Here is a 27,867-nt window from a genome sequence, read left to right on the forward strand (position 1 = left end):
TGACTTAGAAGCTGAAGTGAGCCCTAACAAGGCAGCATCTGTAAAGGTTCCAGACTGTGTGACACATACTCCAAACTAGAAAATAGTGTAACTGTTATAAGTGTAATACCATCTGAATCCCACTATTTAGAATGTGGGAAACAGCACTTTTTTCTTCGCTAAATGAAATAAGAAGCTTATAAACCTCCACAATCAGCTCTTGCTTGAAGCGTGTTAAGTAGATTGTGGAAAATGCTTGGAGAACATGCAGGAAAAACCAAACTGTCTTCTAATGTGTCTCAAAAAGAAAATGCTCTTTTATTAAATTAATACTAAAACCTAGTGCTATATTAATGCCAACCATCAATATTAAAGATCTCTTCCAAATAGCAACTGGCACTAAATACTGTGCAATTTGCGCTGTGGAGGGCATTGATGTGCTTGTGGCATTCAAGGCTAAGACCTTACCATTCTGTGTTCCATACCCATAGGCCTTGTAATTTTACAGTCTTAGATGACCAATTCTGAGTACTGCATGACTGATTAAACACCCCTGGGATCTCCAGTAAGATACAGAGGAAAGAAGTAACCTTAGTTATTATTGGCATTAATTGTTACGTGAAACAGCTTGCAGAGATAGTTATGCAGTAGTATATTAAAATATGGCCAGCAATTCAGTTTAGGTACATTTAATTGCTGTTTAATAAACTGCCTGTGTATTACTCTAAAAATGTATAATTAGAAGTATGAATGGAAATCAAACCTATTTTAAATTACTAGAAAATTGAAAGAGCCAAGATATTACAGGTAAGTATATATTACATTCCTGAAAATTTTTATATTAGAAGGATTAAAACCCATTCAGATTAACAAGGAAAATATTTGTAAATACACTTTGTGATGTAATGGATCTTGTTTATAATCTATTACAATGAATTTAAGAGGCTGTAACAGAAGTACAGTATGAGTTTCTGACCTAAACTTTGCAGTTCATGACTTTTATTTTCTTTTGTTAATATAAAACTGCAGCAAAACACATATATAGATTTCACATCTGAAAAAAAAGTAAATATTAATTCTGATGGATTTGAGCTGCTGTAGAAATCATTCTAATCATATGAGATGAAATGGTGATAAGAAAAGCATCAGGCTTCGGGCAGTGGATCAAGAAAAGTTCAGGGGGATTTTAAATTACATTAAGCTTCTTTCTTCTAGCTCAGGCTGAGAAAACACATGGACCTGAAGATCTTAAATTGACGCCTAAACCAAAATTGGTGCAAACTCAGAACATATCAGGTAACTAATTTTTCTGCTTTTTACATTCTTTCTGCATTAAACACTTTTTTACCTTCAGCAGAATTTTTCTACTACTTGCTGTAGAAAATTTTTTCTACTGCTTTTCTACTACTCTTTGTTTTGGCTCCAAGGGAAGTCCTGATTAAAATATTCTGGTTTCTTTTGTGGTTCCAGTGACTAATACTGGAATGAATTATAAAGCAGGATGAACCTAGCTCTGGCTGAACTGTGGCATTCACAGATTTCACTGTGTGATTCAATTTGATTTTTGAAATTAATGCTTTCTGTCTATGTGATCTGTATGTTTGACATGACATAAAATTTCTGTCTGTAAAATTGACCTCAGTGATAGAATTTAAATAATTACCTCCTTGATTTTCTTCTTATTACAGATTCATTTAGGTAACACCAACAGCAATGAGTAAGAACAATTTTATATAGCATGTGATGGGATATAATTGTATTTGCCTTGAAGGAAAGAGGAACTCTACTGATTTTTTTTTTTTCATTTTTTATCTCAATGTTTTATAGTTAATTTTGTGATTTGGTGTACTACCTGTTTAGTTCTGGTATTCAGAATTCTGAATTCTCTAATGTTGATTTTATTGCTTGTACTTTATTCCCTGAGCCATGGAAAATTACGAGAACAAATCTAAACTTGAGGTTGTATTTAATTCTATTTTCTTAAAAACTTTGCTTGGATTTTTCTAAAGCGCAGCTAGCCTGCATTCAGGAGGATGTATGATAAAAAGAAGGACCAGAAATGTTAGCAGGACTGAAATGCCGATCTTCCCACAAAGAGGACTGCTAATGCTTCTCAATAAATGCATTTTCCACAATCCTATTGATTCATGTTAATGTCTTACTTGCACTTCTTTCTTTTTTCATTTAAATTTGACAGCAGATTTCCAGAATCTACTGAAGTGAAACCAGCAGTCTAATTTCATTTTAATTTCTAATTACCCTTTTTTAAACATACTCAACTTTCCTTGGTTTTGCTATGTTTCAAAGATTAAAATATGAAAACTAATCAAGATGGATCATTGATTAATTTTAAACTAAGTGCTCGCGGTTACTGACAGATGTTCATTGTCAAATTCCCATGATTGATAGATCTTTATTTAACAATTAGGGAAAAAAGGGCTTCCTTCATGTTCCACATACCTTTTAAAGTGGCAATTTATGTGGGTTTTTCTCTTGGTTGGAACTTTTTTTTTTTTAATTAATTATATATTATTTCAGGAGTGAGTGGTCCAGAAGCCAAATATAAATCCATGTTGTGCCTTGTATTATTCTTAATCAAGAGATGTTTTGGTTATTTTTCTTATTGTAGCTTCTAACGAAATACAGCTACTTCCTTCTGGATCCAGAATCCCTGATGCTCCAAAAAGTCCATTGACAGAACTTGGTAATTACTTTTTTTGTAAATATGAGTAAATTTTACTGAAAAACTATCTTCACAAAGCTTGCTCCAATAAAAGAAGTATTGTAATTAAAACAGTAACACACAAACTTCTTACATTGTATCTTTTTGTGGTGCTCTGTACACCCTTTCATTACGTAAATGGACCCTAAGCTCAGTGCTTTGATGCTTATGTTGGTGGTGAGTGGGGATATTTCAGCAAGTTATGAGCATCTGGAGTCCTGTGCTGGGAAGAATATGATGTTTGTGTGGATGCTTTCTTCCTCCTCCCCTCTTTCTTGCTTTCTTCTGCTGGGAGACAGCTCAGATCTGAGCTCACTGCATGGGGGACCATTTATGTATGGTAGATATTATTTCTGTGTCCTTGTTGTTACCCAAAACTAATTTTTGTCCAGTTCCAAGTGTGCAGTTTTTTCAACTGATGTTGAGCTGTTTGTGGCAAGGGGTGTCCAGTGCCAAATTTAGTCCCATCTCTCACCATGTCGTCCCTCTGCTCCTCTACATTGTACCCTTTGTCTCCCTTTCTCAAGACCTCTGATTTCATAACAGGCCCATATTTTCATTGTGTTTGTGTTAAATAGCTCATTCTACCAAAACTATTGCTTGTTGCTGCTTTCAGTATTAACAGCTATTACACTAGTTACCTGGAGGGCCCTTGAATCAGATTCATTTATATTTCATTAAGCATCAGTCAAGAAGTTATCATAGAATAGTGCTGGTTTATTAGGACAGCATACTTTTGTTTAATGTAGTCTGCCAAATTTTAAAATAATTTCCAGCAATGCCTTTTAGTTCTTGAAATGCATATTTGAAGCAGGTTCTTAAGAATGTGAAAATAATCTTCACAATTTATTCTTAATTTGTTAGATTTTTTTGACAGCTCTTTTCCAGATATGTTTGAGGGGATGGAGAGAAACATTTGACTAAATCCAAGTAGCAGCAGCACTGGAAAAAGAGAAACACGATGATTTAAGAAGCTATTTGCTGTAAATGTGTCTGAAGAACTGAAAATAATTAGGGATTATTAGGATTAGGGATTATTATTAGGGATTATGTTTTCTTTCTGTAAAAAAAGGGAACAATAATTTAATTCTATGTTTGTCTCAGTGGTAAAGGTGGCAGTGGTAAAGGTGGTAATAGCAACACTTGAGGATAAAATAAGTGTTTCATTCAAGTATTTATTATGGTTTTGTTCTCATGTCCTCCATTCCCTTTGAATAGTTTCACTTGGCAAAAGTGGGATTTAAATATGTGAGGCTAGACCCAGCCATTGGGTCAGAGGGAGCATCTGTGCTCCCCATGAAGTCACTGTTGAAGTCAAAGATATTCTGTGAGAGTCAGGGCATGGTTATACAGAGGACATTTCTATGCACTGTGCCTCTGCATGCCTTGATCACCTGCTGTTATAAAACCAGCAAAGGAAGCAAAATTTAATTTATGAAGTTCAACTGCATCTGACCTATATTCTGCCCTAGTTCCCCTGAAGAATTTTTTCTTTATTTATCTATCTGGATTGTGCTAGAGGGAGATCTCTCCTTTGTTTTGTAAACTTCCTGTGTGGTCACGATATTTTGAATTCAAATGTTTCTGAAAAGATAGCTTTGTGAACATGTCTTCAATGTTCTGATGCCTTTGGGAGATATCTTATAGTTCTTACTGGGTGTGAATGGATCAGTGGGAGCTTTTGCCAAAAGCTGTGAATCATATGGCTTTAGTTGGCAGTGTTTTCTTCTCTAGAAATATAGAATAGAATGGTTCCATTTGCAAGGGACCTACAGTGATCATCTGGTCCAACTGCTGAGTACAGCTATATCCGGATAGTAACCCAGGATCCAAATTGTTAATGTGATAAAGTGGATTGAAAGTAAATGGGAAAGCAGATCCAATGTGTGAAAAAAAAGACTGCTCACTTTTTGGCATGCATATTCAGATTTCCTGTACTAGAAATGAACACTACATCTAATTATTTGAATGGGGGTTTTAACAGAAAGAAAAATACTTACTGACCAGTACACACAGTTAAGTAGGATTAGTAGCAGCACAGTAGCGCAAAACCTGCACATGATGGAAGCTTGTTCATGATGGCTTTTGGGTAAGAGTGCGCAATTGCATCTTGACTCCAATTTCATTAAAGCACAGTTCAGGTTATCCATACTTCAAAGTGAGGAAACCAGAAGGTCTTTGTAATAATCCTCATCACAGATAACAGATAGTAGGTGTTATTACTAACTTCAAAAATTATTTCACTGATTTCATTGTACTACTCTTCCCTTATCTTTTGCCATTACAACTCCTTTAAAAATAGTTATACATATTGCAGTAGTGACTAGAGACCTGCAAGTGGTGTGAATATCAAATATTGTGTTGTAGCTGCCTTGCTGTGAATAAAATCCTCTGAAGTAATAAGGATTCAGCTTGATTAGATAGGATATGCTAAATATGAATGGAGTAGAAATTGATGGAACAAAGAGAACTTCAAAAAAAAAAAAGCTTGTTAGTTACAGTGGAAATCAGATTTTGTATCACTTGCCAGACAAGTCTATCTTGGAATGATAAAATTTTGCTTCATGTTTGCTCTTAGCTACTCAGAGTCCCGCTTTGAAATCCATATTTCTACCTTCTGCAAAAACAATAGAGATGGAAATGGGTAATTAGCAGACTAGTTCCATGATTTTTTTTCCATTATCTTAGCATCATGTTGATCTGCAAATGTTAATCTTGGCTACCAGCATTCACAGAGAGCTGCTTATTCACCATTTTTGTGTCTGTGTAACTGCCTGAAAAATGTATTTGTTGTCAGCTTAAAAACTACCCAAAGACAGCGTTGTCGTATCTTGTCATCATCTTATTTCTTTCGGTATATCTGCAGTTCTTACCCAGAAAATTTAATAAGAGAGAATTCCTTGCTGGTAAGAGTTCATTCAAGCACGTGGCACTTGCATTCCAAGGCCAGAAACCTGTTTTTCCAGCCATCCCCTCCCCTTGTCGCGGCCATTGTCCCACGTCTCACTTGAAGCCATCTGCCATCTTGCTCAGCTCAGTGTTAGCATCATCTGGAAATGCACAGCCCTCACTCAGCTGTTTGATGATACTCCATCAAGTCATAGCTCTCTCAGCATTTTAAGCTTAGATTCTTTTTTCAGCTTTTGAGGGAAAAAAGACTGTTTGTGCAACCAACCCGACCCGGTAATGGTTTCTTATGAGGTTAATCCCCCTAACGTTTGGGAATTTTTGGAGGAGACAGTGCTCCTTATGAAATACTTTGTTCAGTTTTACATAAATGAAGAATAGGTGTGGGTATGAAAGTACTGCATCAAGTATTAGATCTCTTTATGACATCCTATGTGAAATACTAAGCTAGTAGCTCAGGGGGTTTTCCATGTTTGGCAACAGCATGTAATTCTTAGTTTTAAAATTAAATTTGACTTACTGTAAATATCAAATTTAAATAAGACTGTCCACACCTGAGTTTCATAAATAGAATATCCTGATTTGCTGAAGGATTCTGAGTTGTTAGAGATTAATGGAAACTGAAGAAATTCCAACATATTTTGAAACTATCACTCTCCTTTTAGCCTTTCTCTATAAACATAGGCATAATTCTGCCCAGAATTCTAAACTAGCACCATAAAAACATATCACTGAAGATTCAGATGATTTCTAGTTGGTCCTTATAAAATTTCTGTTATGTGTTTCTATCATTTTATATATGTTATTTGCCTAGGGCAACTGACAGTTTTCCAAAATAAGGAAAAAAAAAGAATAAGATGAGATCCAGTTGGAAAGATTTCATTTCATTAGCATGCCAATAGTGTAGTGCCTGATATATATGTTTTTGGAAGAAATTAACATTGAAGGAAATCCATTACTGAGGGGCAGATTGATTACAACAGTCAACTGTTCACGTGTATGACAAAAGACAGTTTCTATGTTTCATTTGGTCCAGCTCCTGTTTTCTCATTCTTTTTCCTTCTCCAGTTTGCTAGTTTTTATTAATAATTTGTTCTCCTATTTTGAATAGCTTTGCATTTTAATTTTTTAATTCTATATTTCACCTTTTTGTATGACTCTGATAACAATTTAAAATTGTCATAAAATGCATTATGCATTAATGCATGTTTTTGGAAATAATTTTCAAGTCACACTTAATCAGTTATTGTACATTTCATTCTCTACCTTTCTGTGGAACATAATATGTTAAGTATTACCCGGAAGTTTTGTCAGTCTTGTCACTTCAGAACAATACAGCATTTTTTTTTGCTTTTATTTTCCAGCTTCACATGACTTTCTTCATGTTATTTCTACTCCCCAGACTTTTACATCTTCAGAAATACCAGACACTGGTAAATTATAATAATATTCTTTCAGAAGCCTTTCATACCATTTTGATTGGTTTGTGATGAAAAGTTCATTGCTGCTTCCATGTTGATGATTTCAGACCTTTTCAGCTATTGCATACTGCTTGCCTTGGGTGTTGCCCTACATCTTATTTTTTCAACTCCTCTATCACCATCCTCATTCTTGTGTTGAGGCAGAGCACAAGTTTAAAGCAAGTCTGCAAGTAGCTTGCAGAATAATTGTAGTATTGATCAAAGAGGTGTGTCAGGAAAAGATTTAAATTTTGCAAAGCTTAAGGCTGTTCCAGTCAAGTAAAATACCATGCTCTTTAGTGATAGGATTTTTTTGTTTATTTTATCCTGCCAATTTTTCACATACAGTTTGCTGTGATTTTTTTCCTATGTATTGTGTTAATATAAGTAAGTCAACACAACTAAGGCCAGATCTTTCCAATAAGCTATACTTCGAGTAACAGCTTTGGGAATAGATTGGTTTTCCTGGAGCCTAGTTAGGTGAGGATGCCCAAGTTAAGATCTTCAGCTAAGTAATTAGTCATGGTATTTGAAACTGACAAAGGAAGTTAATTTTTAAATAAATAAGTAAAAATAATAAATGCTTTGCAGAGTTGGAAAGTAAAATTTCTCTCCACCAGATGTTCCTTCTTTATTTACTTGCATTAAATTATTTCTCAGGTTTGTTTGTTTGTTTTTTTAACAGCAGCTAGGGGTACTACTGATTTGGAAATATCCATGCCTGTAATTACTACAATGCTTCAGCTGTTAGAATGGCATGGGGTAAAATTGAAAAGCTGGCTTCATTATAGTTTCAAAAATTTTGTTTTCTTCTTTTTTTATCCTTGCTGCTATTTTTTGAAGCTTTGCATTGCTTTAGTTGTTCTCATCACAGTAATTCATACACTTATTGCTGTTGTTAACTAGATTCTCATCTGCACTTATTATTCATCTTTGTAGATGGAGGATCAGAGGCAAAGAGGAGAGTTCTCTTTAGTTGGTTGTGTTTGGTTTTCTCATTATTAAGACTCCCAGCTATGGACCTGCCTTCCTTAGTTTTGAGTGTTTTTTTTTTTCCTGTGCTGAGAGAACTTAGTTGTGAGAGGGAATAAAAAACTTACACATTTCTGTGTAATGTTTCCATTAAAAGGCTAGCCCCCTGACTACTTTCTGGATCCAAAGGTGTTTTCTTACTATCCACCATGCATTATGTGCTAAGGTTATTAGGTAATAAGAATTCTCATTAGTATGAATAATTAGGTCACCTGGTTTCCCCAGGACTTCCACACCAGCCTAACAATCCATGAGACAGAGCTATGCCCAGCTGACTTACAAGCAATTTTCCCTGTGCTTCCATTTTAACAAAGCAACGTCTCTTTGCCAAGTCCTGAGTTATTCAGGTAGCTCCGAGGCAATTAAGCCTTTTAATACAAGATTATCTTTCCAGATTTAGGTGAAAGGAAGCCTCCTTCTTCAAGATTTACAACATCTGGCATGCCAGAAATGCCACCAGTCTCAGCTGGTAATGATATCTGTCTTCTCTGTAGTTCTCTTCACATCTAGGCAGTCTCTCAAAAGAGACAGCAATGCTTTGCTAAATGGAGGGTTTATTCTGACTTGCTCTGTATAAAGCTGGGGAGACAGAAACTAGTTTCATCTGCTGCAATGTTTGAGACATTTGAAATGAAATACTGCAATGATAAGATTTTTTTTTTAATGTTGGTAAACAATTAGCTTGTCTGGGTTTTCTGGTGAAGGATTTTTTGTATATATGGGTATATATACGTATGTGGAGGCCCATTGTTAAGAGTGGCTTAAATAAGTGTTAACATATCAAAGTTGTTCCTTTTGCACATTGGAAAATCTCCTCCACAGGCAGAAAAAAAGATTTGTCTACAGTTCTTAAGCAGGTGCAAACACTTTGGTTAGTGAGTCATTGAATGTTGCTAGAAAAGGATCAAGTTGAAGAGACTTGAACAGAAGGATTTCCATTTCCAAAGACTTGGAATGTCGAAATATCACAGAGGAATCACTCAGCACTATTTCCTTATTGCCATCAGCTGCATCCAAGGGCATATTTGTAAACTGTCATAAGTCTTGCCTGCCTTAAACTTGAAACCAAGCCCAAAGCAATGGGCAAATATGCACAGTAGTAGTGAGTACACATAGTCCAGATTTGACACTGTTTTATGTATTAGGCTGTGCATTCTTCCTGTGCAAAATTAGGATAACAGGGTATGAGGAGATCACTTGAGTAAAGGAACTTGTTCTTCAGTGTACAAAGAGATGTTGAGTTGTACAAGTGTAAGTGGTAAGATGTCCTAGAATTCTGTGGAAAATTTTCCTTTTTTCACTTGCTTGCAACAATTTATATACAGACAGATAAATTGTCTACACTGTGTTTTCTTAGTGCCAAGGACAGTAATTTCTGACCCATAGAATGAAGGATTTCATTGATTGTAGGAAAAAGTGAAATCAGATCTTAAATTCTAAATACATAGGTGTGATTATTACTTGCTATGTTACCTCTGCAAGAACTGTTAGAATCTGTCAAGGAAATGTAAGGAGCGATTTGGTGAACTGGATATTTTGGCATTTTTCTGCGGATGTAGAGCCATTTAGCTACTGAGGCTCAGTATTGTGGCAGCTGCAACCATGGCAAGGCACTTGACTGCGGGTTTGAGTCACAGGGTGCTGCCAGGAAAGGGCACATGTAGCCCTAAATACAGACATTTAGGGTGTTGTACTGCTGGTGCTGCTTGTACTGCTGTGGCAAGGCCGAGTGGATATCTCAAGATCATTTCTGTGTCTGACCACAGCAACCGAGAGATCAGACCTGGAATGGACCTTGTCTGCCTCACAGGAAACCACAAGGATGGGTAAATAGCCAGCAGTTCCCTCCTTCACTGCTTTCTTTGGCCATGCTCTTCTCTGCAGTGATGAGCCTGTTCAGATGTGCTGGTGTCCCAAAGAGTGGGTCAGCGGTGTGGCTGGAACCTTATGGCTCCTTACTAAAAATCATTCTACCTGTAAATTTCCTGGGGAAGCATTTCTAGGTTTGCTCTCATGCCTTGGCTGCCAATGCCAGTTGAAAGGCAGCACTGTGCCACCACCATGGGCAGTGAAGCTGTGACATGGTAGCCTGGCCCAAGCAGGGCCACGTCCCCTTGTTTATAGCTGTGTCTTGATGTGACCTGTGTGACAGCAGCCTATGAGAGGACCTGAAGGCAATTTCTGTGTTTGATCTTAGCTGGTCGAAGACCAAGGCCGAAGTCCAGCACTCCTTCCTCCCCAGCAACTCAACAAACTGGGATGGGTAACTAGCAACAGCCTTCTTTTCCCATTGTCTGCCATCTCTTTCACTTGCCATCACACCTCCCACCCCAAACCACCTGGCATCCTTGTCATCTTCCATAGAGAGGATGGAGTCTTGTTGGTGCAGCTTGGCTTGCCGAAGCACTCGCCACACCGGTTCTGCAGTTCTCTTGTTTGATCCCATGCTTTTTCCATGGCCGATGAGCATTTTCTGCAGGAAGCATGTGACATTCTGCAGAGAGACCACGTTGTTGCACCTGGCCCTCAGCTCCATTCCCCTGCTTCTTTGTGTGTGGTGGGTGGGTCTTGCTTTCTCTGATGCATTGAAACACGACAGCGCTCCAAAGAGGCAAACCCAGCTGGGATGGCACAAGAGGGCACGCCTTTCCATCGCCATCACCTGGAATTGGGAATGCTCTGCTTTGCTGCTGCTTTTGAGGCCATGTTAGGGTTTTAAGATCAAAACCTCGTTTCAGCATTTGGTGAATCATAGGTGTTTCTTCACAGTTTGAGACACCAGCTGCCTGTGGTAGTAATGATATTTCTTGTAGCTCTGGTAGTGATGAGAGATGGGAATTGTCCCAAGAGATATTATTGTGCTTTTAGCCAACCTGCTACTTCTCTTGGGCCTAGATTTCGGCAAAGGTTCAGCATAGAGGTGAAAGGGGCCATACATGCAAAACCACATTTAATTCTGGCTTTGGCTATGGCAATTCTACTTCTCTTGTGATGTCATCTCTTCTTCATATTTCTTCCAGTAGCTCCTTCATCATTTTCATCATCAGTGCATTGTCATACATTTACATTAGGAAATCCATGGCATGTTCATTTGAGATGTTTTCCTTTCCCGAATCCCTAGTTTCTTAGTAATGTCTTGAAACCTGTACAGTCTATATGTTCAGATGATACCAAAAAATATTTGTTTTGGTTTTCTTTTTCCAGCTTCACTGGACTCTAATCATATTAGTTTCCTGTCCCAAACTTCTGCATCTGCAGAAATATCAAAAACAGAGACTGGTAATTGTATTTATGGTACTTCCATTGCTTCGTGTTTGATTTTGCATCAAGGATGTTTCAGTTACAGGCTGTTTGCTCTGACTGCTTGGTGTTTGAAACAGAATTTTGTTTGCAGTGTCTGATAGGCTCTATAATTACATGGTGATATTTTGTGGTATAGGCTCAAATACATATGAAACCACAGGAATTAATATTTTTTCTGTGGTTTTAAGCTGTTGAATAGATTAAGACTAATAGGACCAATAGCTAGATGTGTTCATTATCAATTATAAAGACATGTTCCTGACTGGGGCATGTCACCATGGGGGATTTTCTGTTAGGTGTATCATACACATTATTTTGCAGTTTTCTCTATTCATAAGAATTTTTTCTCAGGTTATGTTGCTATTGCACCTTGAAACTTTTATTGCTGGGTCATATGTCAACAGTTTTGCGTTAAATTTTCTGCCTGAGTCTGTCTCTTTGATATATCACAGAAGTTGTGTTAATTTATATTATGTCAATTAGATAAAATACCACAAATGACAAATTGAATGAGGTGTACTATGTTAAAACCTGTTAGTCAAAATACTGGCTTTTGCTATATTGAAAAATGCAAAGCTTTGGCAATAGAAATACCTGGTTGTACAAATTAATATTTGCATGCATTTAAAGTACATGAGTCTCTTTCTATGGGTGCAGATGAAGTCAAAAGCACAGGTTTTTTCATGTTACATGGGTACAGATGAATTGGCTCCAGTTGATAAATCTGCTTTTATGGGAACTGCAGTTCCTGTCAGGGTGTGTCTGTTAGGTGCATGTGACATCTTCAAAACTTTGAAGTCTTGTTACTTTCTTTTTAATTTGGAAATTTATGACACTTTTGTAGTGGTGTTGGCATCTTGCAAAGCAGTGTAAAGCAATTTCTTTTTCTTGCTATGTCTGCATCAATATGCATCTGTCTCAGGGATAATTACATTTTTCCACAGTTACAAGTTCAGCTGACCTGGAAAAACCTATGCCTCCACTTTTCAGAGCACCTCATGTGCTAACAACAACTGCGGGTAATAGTAATTCATTAGCTTTTCAGTTAAACCCCTTTTGGTGTTTGGACAGCCTTTTCTTAAATTTTATAAATCCTAGATGTTTTCATTATCTTCCATGTTGTTTCTGTGAGAGTCGTGATCATTGAAAGCATCCTTTTTCACATGAGAACTTGTGTTTTCTGCTGAGAAACTCACCTGGTAGTGTTTATGATCTCACATTCATTTCTCAGAAAGCTTCTAGGGCTATTTTGAGATATACTTCCATGAAGTAAACCTGGTTTAATACTACTAAACTAGGTTTAATACTACTACTGACTAAATCTTAATAAGAATACTAAAATAACTTGTTGTTGTAATATTGTCTTACCAGCATAGGAAGTTCCTTTCTTACTATTTTTTTTTCTGTTTAGCAATTTTTTTAACTTTACCCTTGTTTTTCATGTGTGTATGACAGATCATATGACATTAAAATTCACTAAAAATTATTGACACAAAACAAAGCACTGAAGAGAACTAAGGCAGGTGCTTTTCTTCATGGAAATAAACTTGCAGTGCTTTTTAGTTTTTATAGTTTTTGGTGGCGGGGGGATTGTGTACTTTATAATTGTGGTATCAGAAGTTTTTATCTTTGTATTTTCTGGGTCACTTTAAGCTCTGTGGACCATGTGATCCAAAGCAATGTTAGCTTTGGTTGGCTGACAATTTAGTTTTAGTTCTCACTTTAAGCACTACCTTCAGCTCACACTCTAATCCAATACTGCTCCATTCCTGAGGTAAGGTGTGCTTATGGTGAAGTGCAAATTAGGTGTGCTGTAACATATCATATTCTTTGGTTGTTTTTCTGTGATCAAAAAAAGTTGTGTGTTGAATTAATAATCACAGACAATGTGACGTGTTTTTTTTTATAGTTTTCGGTGGTACTCAGCCTGTTCTTTCAAGTCCTGTGGCACCTAGTAAGCCTGAAATAGCAGAAGCTGGACCAGGTACAATAATCTCTACCTAGTTCTTAATTCAGCAGCTCAAGCCATGCTCTAAAACTCAAGTGAAATTAATTCACTGCTGTTATTTTCAGTGGACAATTGGATTAGCCCCTAAGAGCTGATTTCAAATTTATGTTGCTGCTAATGGTTGAACTTGATGTTTTCTCACAGCTATAATGCATATGGTAACTCACAGTCACATGATTCAGTATGTTAAAAAATGTGCCACATAGAAAATTGAGAAAACAGTATTTGTAGAGTAGTTCTGATGAAAACTGTGATGTGAACTGTAGGTTGCATTTTATTGTTGTAACATCATTAAAAATGTTAACATTAGTGCATCCTTAACAGCGTGAAATTGATTAATAGTTACAGACATTCAGTGGTTTTGGACTGAAACCACAGCTGGATCTGTTGTCGGGTTTCTATTCCAAATTTTATATGTTTTAATGTGTGACTAATTGATTGTTCAACATGTCCTCTTCATTAAATATCTGCATTGTACCCAGTACCACCTACCTTAAGTATTGGACCAAAACTCAAAATGTTCAGAAGCTCTACTTAAAATCTTATTTGGCAGTGGTTGAGATCCAGACCAGTTGCAATGAAGGCAGGAGGAAATAAACATCCAGAATTTTTGCACATCACAGATGTGCTGATTTATAGTCACTGAAGTTCTGTGCAGTTCTGAATTTCTCCCTAATGCATACTAAACTGATAAATGTCCAAACATTAGTGAAATATTTGTTGTTCTTGTTAAAAAAATTATTTTTGCTCATGAAGGAAGAGTTTCTTCCATTAGCTCTTTGCTCTCTTATGACTGTCATAATTTCTTCCAGCAGCAGCAAGTGAATCCATTCTGGAATCTTTCACTCCTAAAACTTCCCATCCTTTTCAATGGCCAAGGGTAACATTAGGTAATGTTGTTTTCACCCAGTGAAAAACTCTGTGTTTGTTTTGAGCACTCCATCCCATATGAATGCATTCCTTCCACATATCATTTCACATGCATAATCATTCTTTTTCCTGGTTAGAGAGTCTTGTTCTTCCATCATTCTTATATCGAATGTTCTTGACATACCTGTGTATGAGAACAAGCTTCTGGGTGGATTTACTGTCTCAGAGAAGTAAAACTTGTCTCTTGCATGATAAAACACATCATCCTTTTATTAGTGTTCTATCTCTTTTACTCCCAATGCACACACATGTGCTGATTGTCTCTGATATGTACAGCTTTCAAAATGGAAATTTTAATTGTTTTGGACTCACAGAATCTTATTTCTGATCAACGTATAGCATTTCAGTATCAGCTCCATTCTACACTTCAAAATCTGATTTCATCAGCTGGCTTTGACATTCCATACTAAGTTGTCTTCAGTATAAACATGTGACTTCTGCTGTTTGTTGTGGGAAATGCATGTTAAACAATTTTTCATTGCAAACTGAGCTCTTTCTTTCAGCTCCAAAAGAAATACCACTTATTCCTTCTAAACCGAAACCATCTGCTACCCCAGAAGTACAACATGTGAAACCTGGTAATTGTGCACATCATTTTCATAAGATGGTATGCAGAGAGATATGTTCTCTAAAAATGCGTAAGCAAAACTTCCTAAAAAGGACAGGAGCTATGTAATATGTGAGCATCCTGACTAACTCATCATTCTCAAATAGGTCATGAAGTCTCATTAACTTAATGAGAGTTAAGCTCCTCAGTTTTATGCATTTGGGTCCTGTGATAAAAATATAAACCAGTTTTCTAGTGTTGTAACCTTTTTAATGGACTGGAATGGAAAAAAATACTCTGGGTGGCACAAGGGTGTTTTAATATCATTCCTATAAGCAATAAATATGATTATTATTTTTATAATCTCCTTTGCCACTCCCCATCTCCCATTTTCACACAGACGTACTATAGCAAATATGACATCTTTACTAATACTGTAGGAACATAATCATTGTGTTGTGTATTTTCTGTCTTTTGATAAAAAAACCACAGACCTCTACTAATTTTCTTTGGATTTGGGGTTAAGAGAAATTAGTTTGCCTCCTTTAACGATTTAGGTACTGGACGAAAAAATATTATGCTGGGGATTATTTGAAACCCAAAATGTTTCTGTTGTCATGTCTCATAAACAGACAGATCAGTAAAAAACAGGAGCTGCTTTTATTGTCTTATGCTTCTCTTAAAATTAACTTCAGGTACTGATTTAGGATTTTCAGCAAAACTTTGGACTTTAGAAATTTCCTTCCATATAGATTCTCTGGTGTTCATTACAGCCTACATTCTTTTCTTCCTTATCACTCCTTTCTCTCTATTCTCCCATAACAGAAGAGAAATTCATTTGCTGATTGACTCAAATACAAGATTAAAAATGTCTTGAAAACATAAATATAGGGAAGGAGCCTTAGAAGCAGACTCTCAGACAATCATTCAGTGTGCAATTAAAAAGTATGTAGGGTGTTACACGCAAGAGTAAGGCTTATCTAGACTGTTTAAAAAACAACTCCCCTGAAATATTGGAATGATAACACTTTTGGCTTCGTGTTGATACATCTACTGATTGGTTTGATTACACTTGAATTTTTCTCTTCTAGCCCCTAAACCACCACTTTTGGAGCCTAAAACTTCTGAGACTGTTGAACAACCAAAAGCAACCCTAGGTAATACATGTGTCTGTAGCTGTTAGTCACTCTTCTTTGCAGTCCAAGCCACAGTTTGTGCTCTGTTACTTTGTCTCATAGCTTTCGCTGTATTTAATCCATTTCTCTGAAAGAAGAAGAAAATTAGGAGATAAGCATTCAGAAATGTTTTTCTAAACTTAGAAGAAAAATAAACCACTTTCTTCATGCAGTTTTGCTAGTTCCATGGTACAGTAAAAATTTTTGCCTTCCATTTTGCTGAGAGGTTTTCTACACCAACACTCTTTATTCAGAAAACTCATTGGAAATACAATTGAACTGCCAAGTGTAAAGGTAGTATTGTGGATGTTAATCCCAGGACTCTCAATGAAGGATTCCTATGGTACTAGGTTAACATGTTAATTCCACTGCTTTATGAATTCTTCTGAATGTCATTTTGGCTTGAAAAACACCTCTCAGTCATTTCATGGCTCACTCCTCTCTGCTCTTTTTGTAGACATCAAACACTTTTACACTGCGTCAATTGCTATGAAACATTTTATTGGAAAGCAGTCTCATAGCACTGCTTTTTAAAAATGCACAAAGTTACTTACCTCTGCCTGAAACTGAGGTTGCACTTTATCTGAAGTCAGACTAACAGGCAGCTTAACTAATTACAATTTCAACCCGTGCGTGTGAAGTGGAAAAACGGTTTCTAGGACTCATTGTTCTTAATTTTTACCATTTACATGATACTGCTATTCTACTTATATTATTCAATTATATTAGCTGCTTCTATTCCATTAGCAGAATTCAATGACTGCAGCTATGAAGCAGTTCAAATTTTTAAAAATTGATGCCATGTTCTTTCAGCTGTTTGCCAGTAATTTCTTTGCTGTGCCCAAAAATGAGGACATTTCTGTATATTTTGTCTATATATGTCTTCTTATGGCTTAAAATTGACCTGGAATTCAAAATTATAAAAAGCATTATTGTTTTATCTCTTAGGTATCTTGCGAAAATGAATTCGCTAACTTAATGAAAGGAATATTTGGATGTGATTGCAAGCTTCAATTGCATATTTAAATGCAATTACTCACTTTTACAATGAAAGACAAACAGGGATTTTGCTGGAGTAGTCAATTCTTAAGAAGATTTCTGATAAGCCTTCTTGGCATATCTGATTCTACCATTTACTTTTGTTCCCAGTAGCTATTCATTGCCTCATTTGATTTTTTTGTGATACAGTGGAAAACATAAACTTATAATCCAGTATATTTCTTTCAGCTCCTAAAGCAGCAAAACTCACTGCTTCTGCATCTAAACCTAGACCATCTGCCAGACCCCAAAAGCCACGAACTAAACCTGGTAACTAATTTCCATAGCAAACATTTGTTATAGCGTATCACTTAAGTAGTGCATTTTAGTTTGAATTTCTTCTGTGTGAATGTGAAGTTCAGCACTTAATCATCAGAAAGGTGAGGAATTCCTCTTTGAGGAATAATATTTTTGTATTGGATCCCCCCCAAAAATAGAAGCAAAGCAAAAAAACTTTTAACTTCTATATCCCAAGTCACCAACTCACATAGCCAGACATCAAAGCAAATTGTTTTCCTGCTTTTCATTTTGGAATAACAAGTTTTCCAGCTTAGTTCAGCATAGGGTCCAGAAAACACAAATTCTACTGTTTTGCTGATGGTTATAGCATCTTGCATAGAACCATAGGATTGTATTGATTCAGTGGTCATTAGAGCATATGTAGACTTACCTGAAACTGTGAAAGAATGGAATTTTGTTCTGCAATTCAGTAAAGACATATTTTATGATCCCAAATGAAATAACACATTCACATCATGGTTAAATTTCATCTATGATATATGGCAGATAGTAAAACACACCTGGCATTTTCTGGACCTGAAGAATAAATAGAGTTGTAAAAATATTTCTGGTGTTACATGGTTTATACTTAAATAAGAAAGCTTGAAATTGCATAATTGTTTATTGTAAGAATATATTACTCAATGCTAGAAGAGATCAGATGATTTTATTAAATTCTTTCCATATCCCCTGAAAATTATTTTTTGCTCATAAAAAGAAATTAACTCTCTTCAGGCCAAATTAAAGCTTGTTAAAGGAATGGCACTTATGACTTGGAATTGTTTCAGAATACTGTGCATAATTAGTTTTTTATGCTGATTACAGCTTCTGCATAATTTTTAGTGTAGGAAATCCAGTACTGTAGTAATCATTACTTTTGTCTCTGCTGTAGATGTCTATGTCTGAATATAAATCTGAGTCCTGCATGTTGTTTTTTGAAATGGCTGAGAAAAAAAAAAGCAACTCATTTGGAAACTGTTGCATAGATTTGTTTTAAACCCTGGGACTGCCAAGATCAAGATTTTATCCTGTTGTTTCCACACCGAGTGGCTCAATAGCAAGTTTCTGTATGACTACAAGGAAAGTGGCATTGTTCCATATTTGTACACATGCCTCTGGCTTTTTCGTTCCCAGTAGTGGTCTCACAAATCAATCAAGTAAGAATCCTAAGACACATTTTTTTAATCTTGGTGAAGCTTGTCATGATTCTCTTGTAAGTAGGTAGTGAAGCTGGCATGTGTTCTGAGGTGACAGATGATATTCTTGTTGAGAAAATGTTATTTGAGCATAAAATATGCAGTGCGTGGGGATAAGCTGGCTCTTGGTTAGGTGGCAAAATGGTCAAAGAGCAGGAGCATCTCTGTGTTCCAGTATCACCTGGAAGTTCAGCTTAAATTAGAAACTTGATAGTGTCGTGATAGTGGTTGTCACCAGAGTGAACAAAAATATGCCAAATATATGTTCAAAATAATGAGCAATATATGCCAAATTCATATTTAATCAATGACTTACTGCCATTACTGCCAAATAACTGCCTTTGGATGAAGCAATTAAATTTGGCTCTCATTATTAATATGATTTTTGTGCTGTTTCTGGTAAAGTATTTGCCTTTTTTAGCAGTGGAGAAAAAAGACTTCATATAAAAAAAACCAAATATTTAAATCATTTTCAGACTCTCCAGCAAGCCAACTATACATTCTAGTGAAAGTTCACTGTTTCATTCTCTTTCTTGCATTTGGAGAACTGAATCTGATGCCTACATGAAAAAAAATAAGGTTTTGTTACCAATATGATCATGCCCAGCCGTAGTCCTCACTTTTACTACTGTTAACATGAATACCTCTCTCTAAACATTGTCCATTTTTCAGAAAAGGAAATTATAATGATGAATTTTCTATGATAGAATGTTTACAGAAAAGTTTTAAAATATCTCCAGGGATTGAGGCTCCACAACTTCTCTGGACATTTCCTTAAATGAAAAAAATTATTTATCCTGAAGACATTTTAGAGTATTTTGCCTTCTTAAAATAGTGGCAATGTTATCAAATATAAAAGCTGTCTAAGCTATAAAAATGTCAGTAAAGAGGGAAAATTTGGAAATCTGAAATAATTCAGTCTTTTAAATTTAAACATCGTCCACCCAGGTAAACCACCATAAACCTTCATGTGGGGAAATAGAGACTTTTAAATTAAGAATGTGATTTTCTATCTAAACTGACAGAATTTTGGAAATGTTAGGTCTCAGATTTCATTGTATTTAAAAATTTTAAGGTAACTTCCTTTAAGAAAGTTTTCTTGTGAGTCTTAAAGTGCTTGTGAATTACAACATGACAAATTGTTGGTGTGTCCAAAAATATAGTTTGCGGTACATCGTGCAATATTTATCCATCACTGTTTCCTTCCTAATTAAAATCTCTTGGGAGGGACAGAGTCTAAGAGTCAAAACAGAGTAAACAAAGCAAAATTGAAAGGGTAAGCACAAAGATTACTCAATGATTGTAGATGTGTTTAGGAATGAAAATGGATTCTGTTTGTAAAGTCACACTAATATCAAACAATTCTACCAATTTTGACTTCAAAGTTCTTTATATTTTTCAGACTGTTTGGGTTTTGTTCCTTTCAAACCCAGTTAAGTACTCTAGATAGAGATGGGGAGCTTGTTAACTTGATGATCTAATGTGCTGTGGCACTAGATAATCTGCTGGGATCTTCAGCCTTGTTTTCTGTGACTTTACATTTATTTACACCTGAAGCTTTTCATATCTATCCTTTGTATCACTATGGGAGAAACCCAGGAAAATTAATTGAAAGATTTACCAAAGAAAATTGAGTTCTCTGGAATTGTTTCTTTTCAGTGATCTACAGCCATAAACAGATTTAAAAAATCCAGTAAAACAGGAAGGTGAAGCTTTAGAGAGCTTTTCTCCCAGTGTGTTCCTGTAGCATAAATGCACTTTGTATTTTCCAAAAGCAGGAAAAGGCTCATAGGGTAATTCCAGTAAATTTATCATTCTCTTAGTGTTTCCATTTGAAGAGTTTTGAAGAGGTGGATTTTAGCTGGGGAGCAAGAGCAGTTGAGCTGTACCAGCAGTTAGAAATCAGATACAGATACACCTGTATTTCTCTTAAGAAAATTCTGTTTATTCCAACAGCAACCATTCCAGGGTCAGTCACTTCTAGGAGTCCCTACACATATGAACGTCCAAAGACTGCAGAGGGTAATGATTATGAGTCATCCTTAGTCATTCTTCTTTTCATTGGTCTCATAATATGTGCAGTTGAAAACAGCATTTCCTGGAGGCTTCTTGCTTATTCATGTGTGGTCCAAACCCAGCAAATGGAAGCATGATCTTGATGCTTTATTATTTCTCCATGTTTCTAACATAGAGATGTCTTCTAAAAGACAGGATATCACTTCAAAGGTATTTACTTGAAAGTTTCACTTACATTAGAAGAAGAAAGAATAAAAATTATTGCAATAATAAAGATTTTATGGAATATAGAAATAACATCATCTAAAATGACATTTAAAAGTACATACTGCTAAACAATTCCTGCAGAAGGAGTTTTGTGGCATATTGCTTGACAATTTCTCACACGTAATGGAAAATACTGTGTTTATTCAATTAATGCATCCAAACCTGTGTTCAATTAAAAAAAAAAAAGTAATTTTGTTTTTAATGAGGAGCACAGTTTATATAAAGTAATATATGGCCTTTTTTAGTATGGGAATATATATTAAGTGATGTGTTTAATATATACATTTTTTATGCAGGCTAAGAACAAGAGTCTCTTGCAGTGAGCCCCGAAATGCTGTATCTAATGCAAAGGAAAATTTGGATCACTGTTTGCATTTACTGTGCAGGCTGTATTCTGAGAAGGGCTTCAAGATGTTATTATCAGGCTAGCTTTGGTCTTTAAAACCTGGATGAAGCTGGCTACATATAAGATACTTCACAGGACAAGGACAGCTTGAAGCCTTACTCAAATTATTTGATAAAATAGAACCAGTTTGGTTTGGTCAATTAGCAGCAACTCACTTAAACTCATAGTTTTCAACTGCAACAAGTTCTACACCATTAAATACTCTCAAAACTCCTCTAATGACATTGATTTGTCAAGATCAATGTCGCAGAACAACCTTTTCTTAGTGTTGCTTGTTAAGTCTTTGCTTTGGCTTTTGACTAAACTATGAGAAGTCAATTTTGCTGCACAAGAACATCCAGCTCTTTGATTATCCATCAAATGGATAATCATTGCTTGTTTTGTTCATATCCAACAACATTTCATGCATTAAACACATGGTAGAATTCTTTTTTTTTTTGTGATTGTTCATTGACATGGACAGAAGCTCATTTCCTAGACTTCATTTCTTCATTTCTGAACCTGAATGTGATTTACTATGGGACCATTTACTTTCAGCTTAAATGCAGGTTTTCACAAAACAAACTTTTCCCAGTATCCAAAATACACATTCCTCACATTTGAAGCCCAAATGATCTGCTAAGATCAAAACACTTTAAGCTAAGTCTGATTAGGCACTTCTTTTGAAGTTATCTACTTTGAGACTTGCTATTAGTGCAGAAAGTAAAGAAGAGAATAACGTTTTTTTTTTTCCTCTAGGTGGGAAGAAGAGACATCCAATTTTTTTGGATAGTACTTGTACAAAAGGAAACCATATTGCTCCAGAAGACAGTTTGCAGACCTAACAAATTATATAAATATCTTTCTATTATTGGAAGCTGTTTTTCTCTTTGAAAGAAATGACTGATTTTTCAAACACAACCTGAAAATATAAATTAGTGTTTTCTAGGAAAATATTTTGGATTTGAATTCCAAAGATAACAGATGAGTTTGAATAATGGCAAAGTCTTTGCAAACCAGGCATATCTAGTGAGAACATTTGAAAAATTAGTGACTGGTCTGACATTTCTGTGGAGTATCTGGCCACTGTCAGTAGAAGTTAATACTTGTTGTTTTGGGTTTTTTTCTTCATCTGCAGTAATATTAATACTACAGATTATTGTACTGTGTATGTTAATAGACATGCAATAAATACTTTAGTATTAGCCCCCTCAATTGCAATCAAAGTTTTATAGTGTTATTTACTGTGAAACCCATTTTTAAAATGGGTAGTTGCATAAGAGAGTTTGGTAGATAAGTGAATGTAGGTTATAGAACAGGTTCTATCTTTAGGTGTCTATATCTGTGTGTTATATGCTACTTTACTTGTTACTGCCTTGAGAGGAAAGAATTAGTGCATTAAAATTCTTTTAATAGGCTTTCTTTATTGCCAAGAATTTTTTATAGATTCTGCTGTCTCATAATTTTTTGTCTCATTTGGTACAATTTTTTGTCTCTTTTGTGGACAGGAAAAGGGCATGGTATATTGGTTTTGTGATCCAAATTGTAAGTGGATATGAGCAAAGGTGAACAGGCTTTATCAAACTAATTTTTTTCAGTTGACTAATAAATACAGCTCTACCAATAGCAGCCTTTTAGTCCTCTGCTTAATTGCTCACTTTGGAGGAAAAATTCAAGTATTTTGTCATGGTCAGCACACTACTTTCAAGTAACAGAGTTCAGTGTGGGGACTCCTGACATTCTGTATATCAAGAGTCCCTTGCTGTCTCTGAGTTAAACTCTGCAATCTCTTCTCTTGCTTGTTCTTGCATTTACTGATTTATATCCACATATTTTTGATTCTATTGCCATCAAGTTTGTCCAATTACTTATTTCTTATTATTATGTATTTATTATTAAGAATTTTAATTGCCCATGATTTAAAAGTCAGCGTGAAGATCCATATTACTGTGGTGTTGTGTTAGTGCCTGCTTTTCTACTTACCACTGGAGTAATTTTAAAATTTTGTAGTGTGTTCCTTACTCACTTTGTCACACTGTTTCTGTTGCAGTTTTGGATCCTATTACACTTAGAATTGAACCACCAAGGTCACCCATAGGTAATAATATTTTCTTGGCAAGCTGTTCTGTTTGCTTTATTTACATCACAGAAAGCATCACTGAAGTTAGTCACCTTATGCCTCAGGATTGTTTCATTTAACCTCATTTTTATTGTTTCATTTAACCTCATTTTTATTCTAGGTAATTATCTTGCTTGGCATTCAAAACAATTGGGTGTATTGCTCTCTTCATAGCTGGAATGTGTCCTTTATGAAAAAAGAAATTATGCTGGCAGCTCTGAATCACCTTTCTCATAACTATGCTTATTTGCACTTGTTCCAGTTTTTATTTTAAAAACACAAACAAAAACTGAGCTTCAAAAATGACTAAAATTCCACTTTTTTGCTTAGATTGTTGTAAACACATGGAGAGTATTACCTGATTTGCCTACTTCTCAGTTGCAGGTGTGAGGTTTCTGTGCTTGTGTGTTCAGCTGGTATCAGATGCCAATTGCTGTGCAATTTAACCAACTTATTGCTCGCATTTTCTCTTCCAGCTCCAAAGGTGACTCAACGTGTTCCTTCTAAGCCTAAAACTTCACCCAAACCTCACATCCCACAAGCCAAAGATGGTAAACTACTTTGTGATTGTTTCTAGTATGGTTTATTTTGGATTGAAATCTATTTATGAGCAGCTGTTTAGTTACCTGAGCCAGTTAAAACAGAATGGAGTTCTGTTCTGTGCTGTTCAGCAATTTAATTGCAGTTTTCATGACTAGTGACATTTGCTAGATATTTTTCACTGAGCAAAAGAACAAACCTCTGCTACTTCAAGGCAACAGAATGAGAATAGTGTTATTACACTCAGATTAATCTTGCTAACTAAACCAAATACAAATTAAATTAAAGTGTGTAGTGAGGCTACTTGGGGGGTATAATTCTTTCCAATGTTGCTTTGCATTGTTAAAATAAATCTGTTTCCCTTCTAAGCCACAATCAATGAATTTCATGTCATTATTATTTTCTGCATGAGGGAGTAAATTGCCCAGTTATACATGCATACTTAGTATTTGCCTATAAACATTTCTTGACATTGACGATCCTTTATATTGTATTCCAAAATACTAGATTTTTATTTCATTAAATGTGAGAGCAGTTAAATTAAGTAGTAGGCAGAAAAAATTACTTTCTGTCCCATGCTTTCCAGTTGGTAATAGCAACAGAAAATTGCAAGAGTCTCAAATATCAACATCCATTATCCTTTGGTAAATGTGAAAAATTTAAGGATAAACACTGTATTGCAGACCTTTAAATTGTAGACACAGACCAATATTTTTGAAATCTGATGTTATCTATTAGATGTGATTTCTTCATGTAGCAAACAGTCAAAATTCTTGTCTTCTCATAAATTTTTAACCATGGCATCTGATTATAAAACATTGTTTCCAAGTTACACCTTAAGATGCCACTTCTCATATGCCCAGTTTTTTACCTTTGTGGCCATTTTTCATTGTTATTGTAGTCTGGCCTTCTCAGAAATGGTTTATGGTTTTGTCACCCAAATTTTATGAGCTTGTATTGATCTGTGTTTAAAACAAACTAATAAACAAAAACAAAAGGCCCAACAACTTACTGTTTCTTCAAGAATCTGTAATATACAGAATGTTTTCTACAGCATCATCCATTTATCTTGTAATTGTCTTAATATATGCAAAGATATATCTTTTTTTTATTGCAATCCATGCAGAAGAATTGACACAGAATCGACACATCAATTTCACATCCTTATGACTCTAAACCAATGGACTCTAGATCCATTCCAGTTTAGAGCTGAATTATATGACTGTGCAATGCAATACACTATATAATGCTCTTTAATGACAGTGTTCAGTACACAAGCGAGTGCTGTCTGATTCCAGTTGTGTACATAGAGTGCATTTGAAACACATCACCAAGGGCAGAGATTTGTGTCCCTAAATATCCATTTTCTGAATAACAGAATGATAATGTTTGGATATTTCATTGGAGTCTGTGGGAGAACTAAGCACACACTATGTTGAAGGTTACGCCGCTCTCTCAGATATTTCTTTTAATACAACTGTTTCTATATGAGGCAGTATACAAAATACATGATTCAGAAAGTAGTGCTAATTGTAACTTTTCAACTTTCAACACATCTTTTCTGTTTTGTTTCTGATACAGTCCTGGAATCTATAACACTTAGAACTGATCAACTAAAACCAGCAATAGGTAACAGCTTTACCTACAGGGTAAATCACCTGGGGACCATCACATTTAGTTTTTTTCTCACTGACCATCACAAGCACTGCTTCATTGCACTCCACTCTCATAACTTTTTTACTATTAAAATTCATACTGTAAGGGGGGGTTGGGTGATTTTTCACTAACAATTCATAATCATCTTTTTCTCTTTTTTTCTCACACAAATGTGTTCTGCAAAGGGGATGGAAGCACCACAACCTACCTACCTTTGACTGTTTGTCTCTATACTCCATTTCTATCATGTGCTGTTTCACCTTTTATACTGTGCAACCACACTGGCCTTGTTTTATATTGTCCTATTACAGAGGTTTTCCATCATCACTGGGGTTTGTTATGTACCAAGTGTTCATATTTCTCCATTACTCAAGGTTTTTGTGATTCCATAGGGTCCCAAAGGCATGTGTTCTTTAATGTTATGCTTTCTGTCAGTATCAGTTCCCAAAAAAATCTAATATTTGCTGTAGTTGGTCCTTTTTTCCTTTTTTTTTTTTTTTTCAAGTTCCTAAAGGACCACAGTATGTTCCTTCCGAACCTAGAACATCACCGAGCCCAGAGGTGCCACAAACAAGACCTGGTAAGTTCATTGTTCCTTTACCTTTTCAGGCTGACACATGTGTCTTATGGATTCTACTATAATCAGTGGACCTTCAGATTTGTATGCATTCCTTGGGCACATATTTTGGAACATTCCTTGAGGGATAAAATCCAGTGACATATAAAATTTATAAGCAACCTGGTAAGTTGAAAATATCTTCAATTCTTTATTACATTGTAAGTCACTGCAGCAATGAATGCTTTCTGTACAATTCTCAGTGAAAATAAGTCTTTTCTGTGTAACTTGCTTGTGTTCTGGCAAAGTGAAGGCGAGAACGAGGGGTGTCATTGTGAAGAGGAAGGATTCTGCTCTGTATTTCTTAAATTGTGTGCCTGTTTCTTCTTTTCCAGGAACAAGCTTTCATTCATACTTGTTGGTTCACTTTTCCAGAGCCCTTGTGTTGTTCAGAGATTTAAGAATGTGTCATACTTCCTATAACTGTGTCTACATGGGTTGTTATACCCATATACAACCTTAGGAGAATTAAAGAGGGAGAAAGTAAATTATGCGACTCACACTTGTGTGATGTGAGGTACCATCGTGTGTTGTCCCTGGCCAGAAGCTAAGCGCACACTAACCTCTCACTCATTCCACCCCACAGTGGTCTGGGGGAGTGAATCAGAGGAGCAGAAGTAGAAAAAAAAAATCATAGTTCAAGATAAAAGCAGTTTAATAAGGAAGGATAAAAAGAGGTGGAAGAAAGCAAGTAGTACAAAGAAACCACACACCACATCCCACAAGCAGACCAGTGCCAGTCTAGGAGCAATGGGTGCTTTGGAAAGTTTTGTTGCTACTCATGACTTTGTGAGGTGGAATATCCCTTTGGCTAGGGTGGTTCTGCTGTCCTGACTGTGTCCTCTCTGAGCATCCTGCCCACCCCCTAGCCCAGCTCTCTTGCTTGGGGGCAGAGTGAAAAAAAAAGAATTCCTGGATGCTGTAACAAGGCGTATTCAGCAACAACTAAAACATTGGTATTTTATCAACACTTCCTTGCTCGTGAATCCAAAACAGAGTACCACAGGGGCTGCTATCAAGAAAATAACCTCCATGTTAGCCAGGCCCAGTATGGGTATCCAAGATACATGGAGTATTAGATGGTGTTGCTGAAGAGATGGGCAGAGAGACAACAAGTCAGGTTCCTTTTCTCGCAGTAAGTCTGCACCTATTGCTTGAAAAAAACCCTTGAAATAAGTCAGGAAAGTGTACAAAGCTGAAGGTAAAAAACCCACCCACAGTCTCTTTGTGGCATTTACAAAAACTTCAGATTTATATCTGGCATCTGTTCTGTATTAGAGCTGTTACCTTAAACTGGAGGAAATTCTGAGGAACATAATACTTCGATGCTGAGTTTCAGGGAGGAGTGACTATTTGTCATCAATCCTAGTAGGGATGGTATGATTATTGCACAGACAGTGATTGTTCTTGGTAATACTTTGGTTTTGTTGTTTTATTATGCTAATGCAGTTCTGGAAACAATTAGGTTTAGAACTGAGAAACTAAAGGCAACAATAGTTAATGATGCTTTCTTGTTTGAAGGCTCACGTTGTTGTTCTTCAGCACAAATTGTCAAAAGCAGACCTGAAAAAAATTGTCAGCTTTCTTTGCATGTTCCTTAATAATTTAACAGTCAAGGTTTTCAGTCTCTTCTTATTTTTTATGAAACAATTTAGGAGAATCCTTGTTTCTTTCAAGTTGTTATGCAGATAA

General features: G+C 35.8%; 1 protein-coding gene across 6 annotated transcripts in view; it reads left to right on the plus strand.

Annotated features, from left to right (window-relative positions):
* ABI3BP (ABI family member 3 binding protein) overlaps positions 1–27,867 on the plus strand; it is a 128,105-nt gene that overhangs the window by 54,474 nt on the left and 45,764 nt on the right. For 2 of the 6 annotated variants that reach the window (XM_053934606.1, XM_053934609.1), the window contains exons 11-19: positions 1,195–1,275; positions 2,609–2,683; positions 13,313–13,387; positions 14,224–14,301; positions 14,845–14,919; positions 15,980–16,045; positions 23,840–23,914; positions 25,485–25,532; positions 26,065–26,139. In XM_053934606.1, the coding sequence (XP_053790581.1) occupies positions 1,195–1,275; positions 2,609–2,683; positions 13,313–13,387; positions 14,224–14,301; positions 14,845–14,919; positions 15,980–16,045; positions 23,840–23,914; positions 25,485–25,532; positions 26,065–26,139 (648 nt within the window). The remainder of the gene's footprint in view (positions 1–1,194; positions 1,276–2,608; positions 2,684–13,312; positions 13,388–14,223; positions 14,302–14,844; positions 14,920–15,979; positions 16,046–23,839; positions 23,915–25,484; positions 25,533–26,064; positions 26,140–27,867) is intronic. The other 4 variants (XM_053934607.1, XM_053934608.1, XM_053934610.1 and 1 more) reach the window with 4 other exon arrangements.

The sequence above is a fragment of the Vidua chalybeata genome, chromosome 2, assembly GCF_026979565.1.
Source record: "Vidua chalybeata isolate OUT-0048 chromosome 2, bVidCha1 merged haplotype, whole genome shotgun sequence".
Taxonomy (NCBI): domain Eukaryota; kingdom Metazoa; phylum Chordata; class Aves; order Passeriformes; family Viduidae; genus Vidua; species Vidua chalybeata.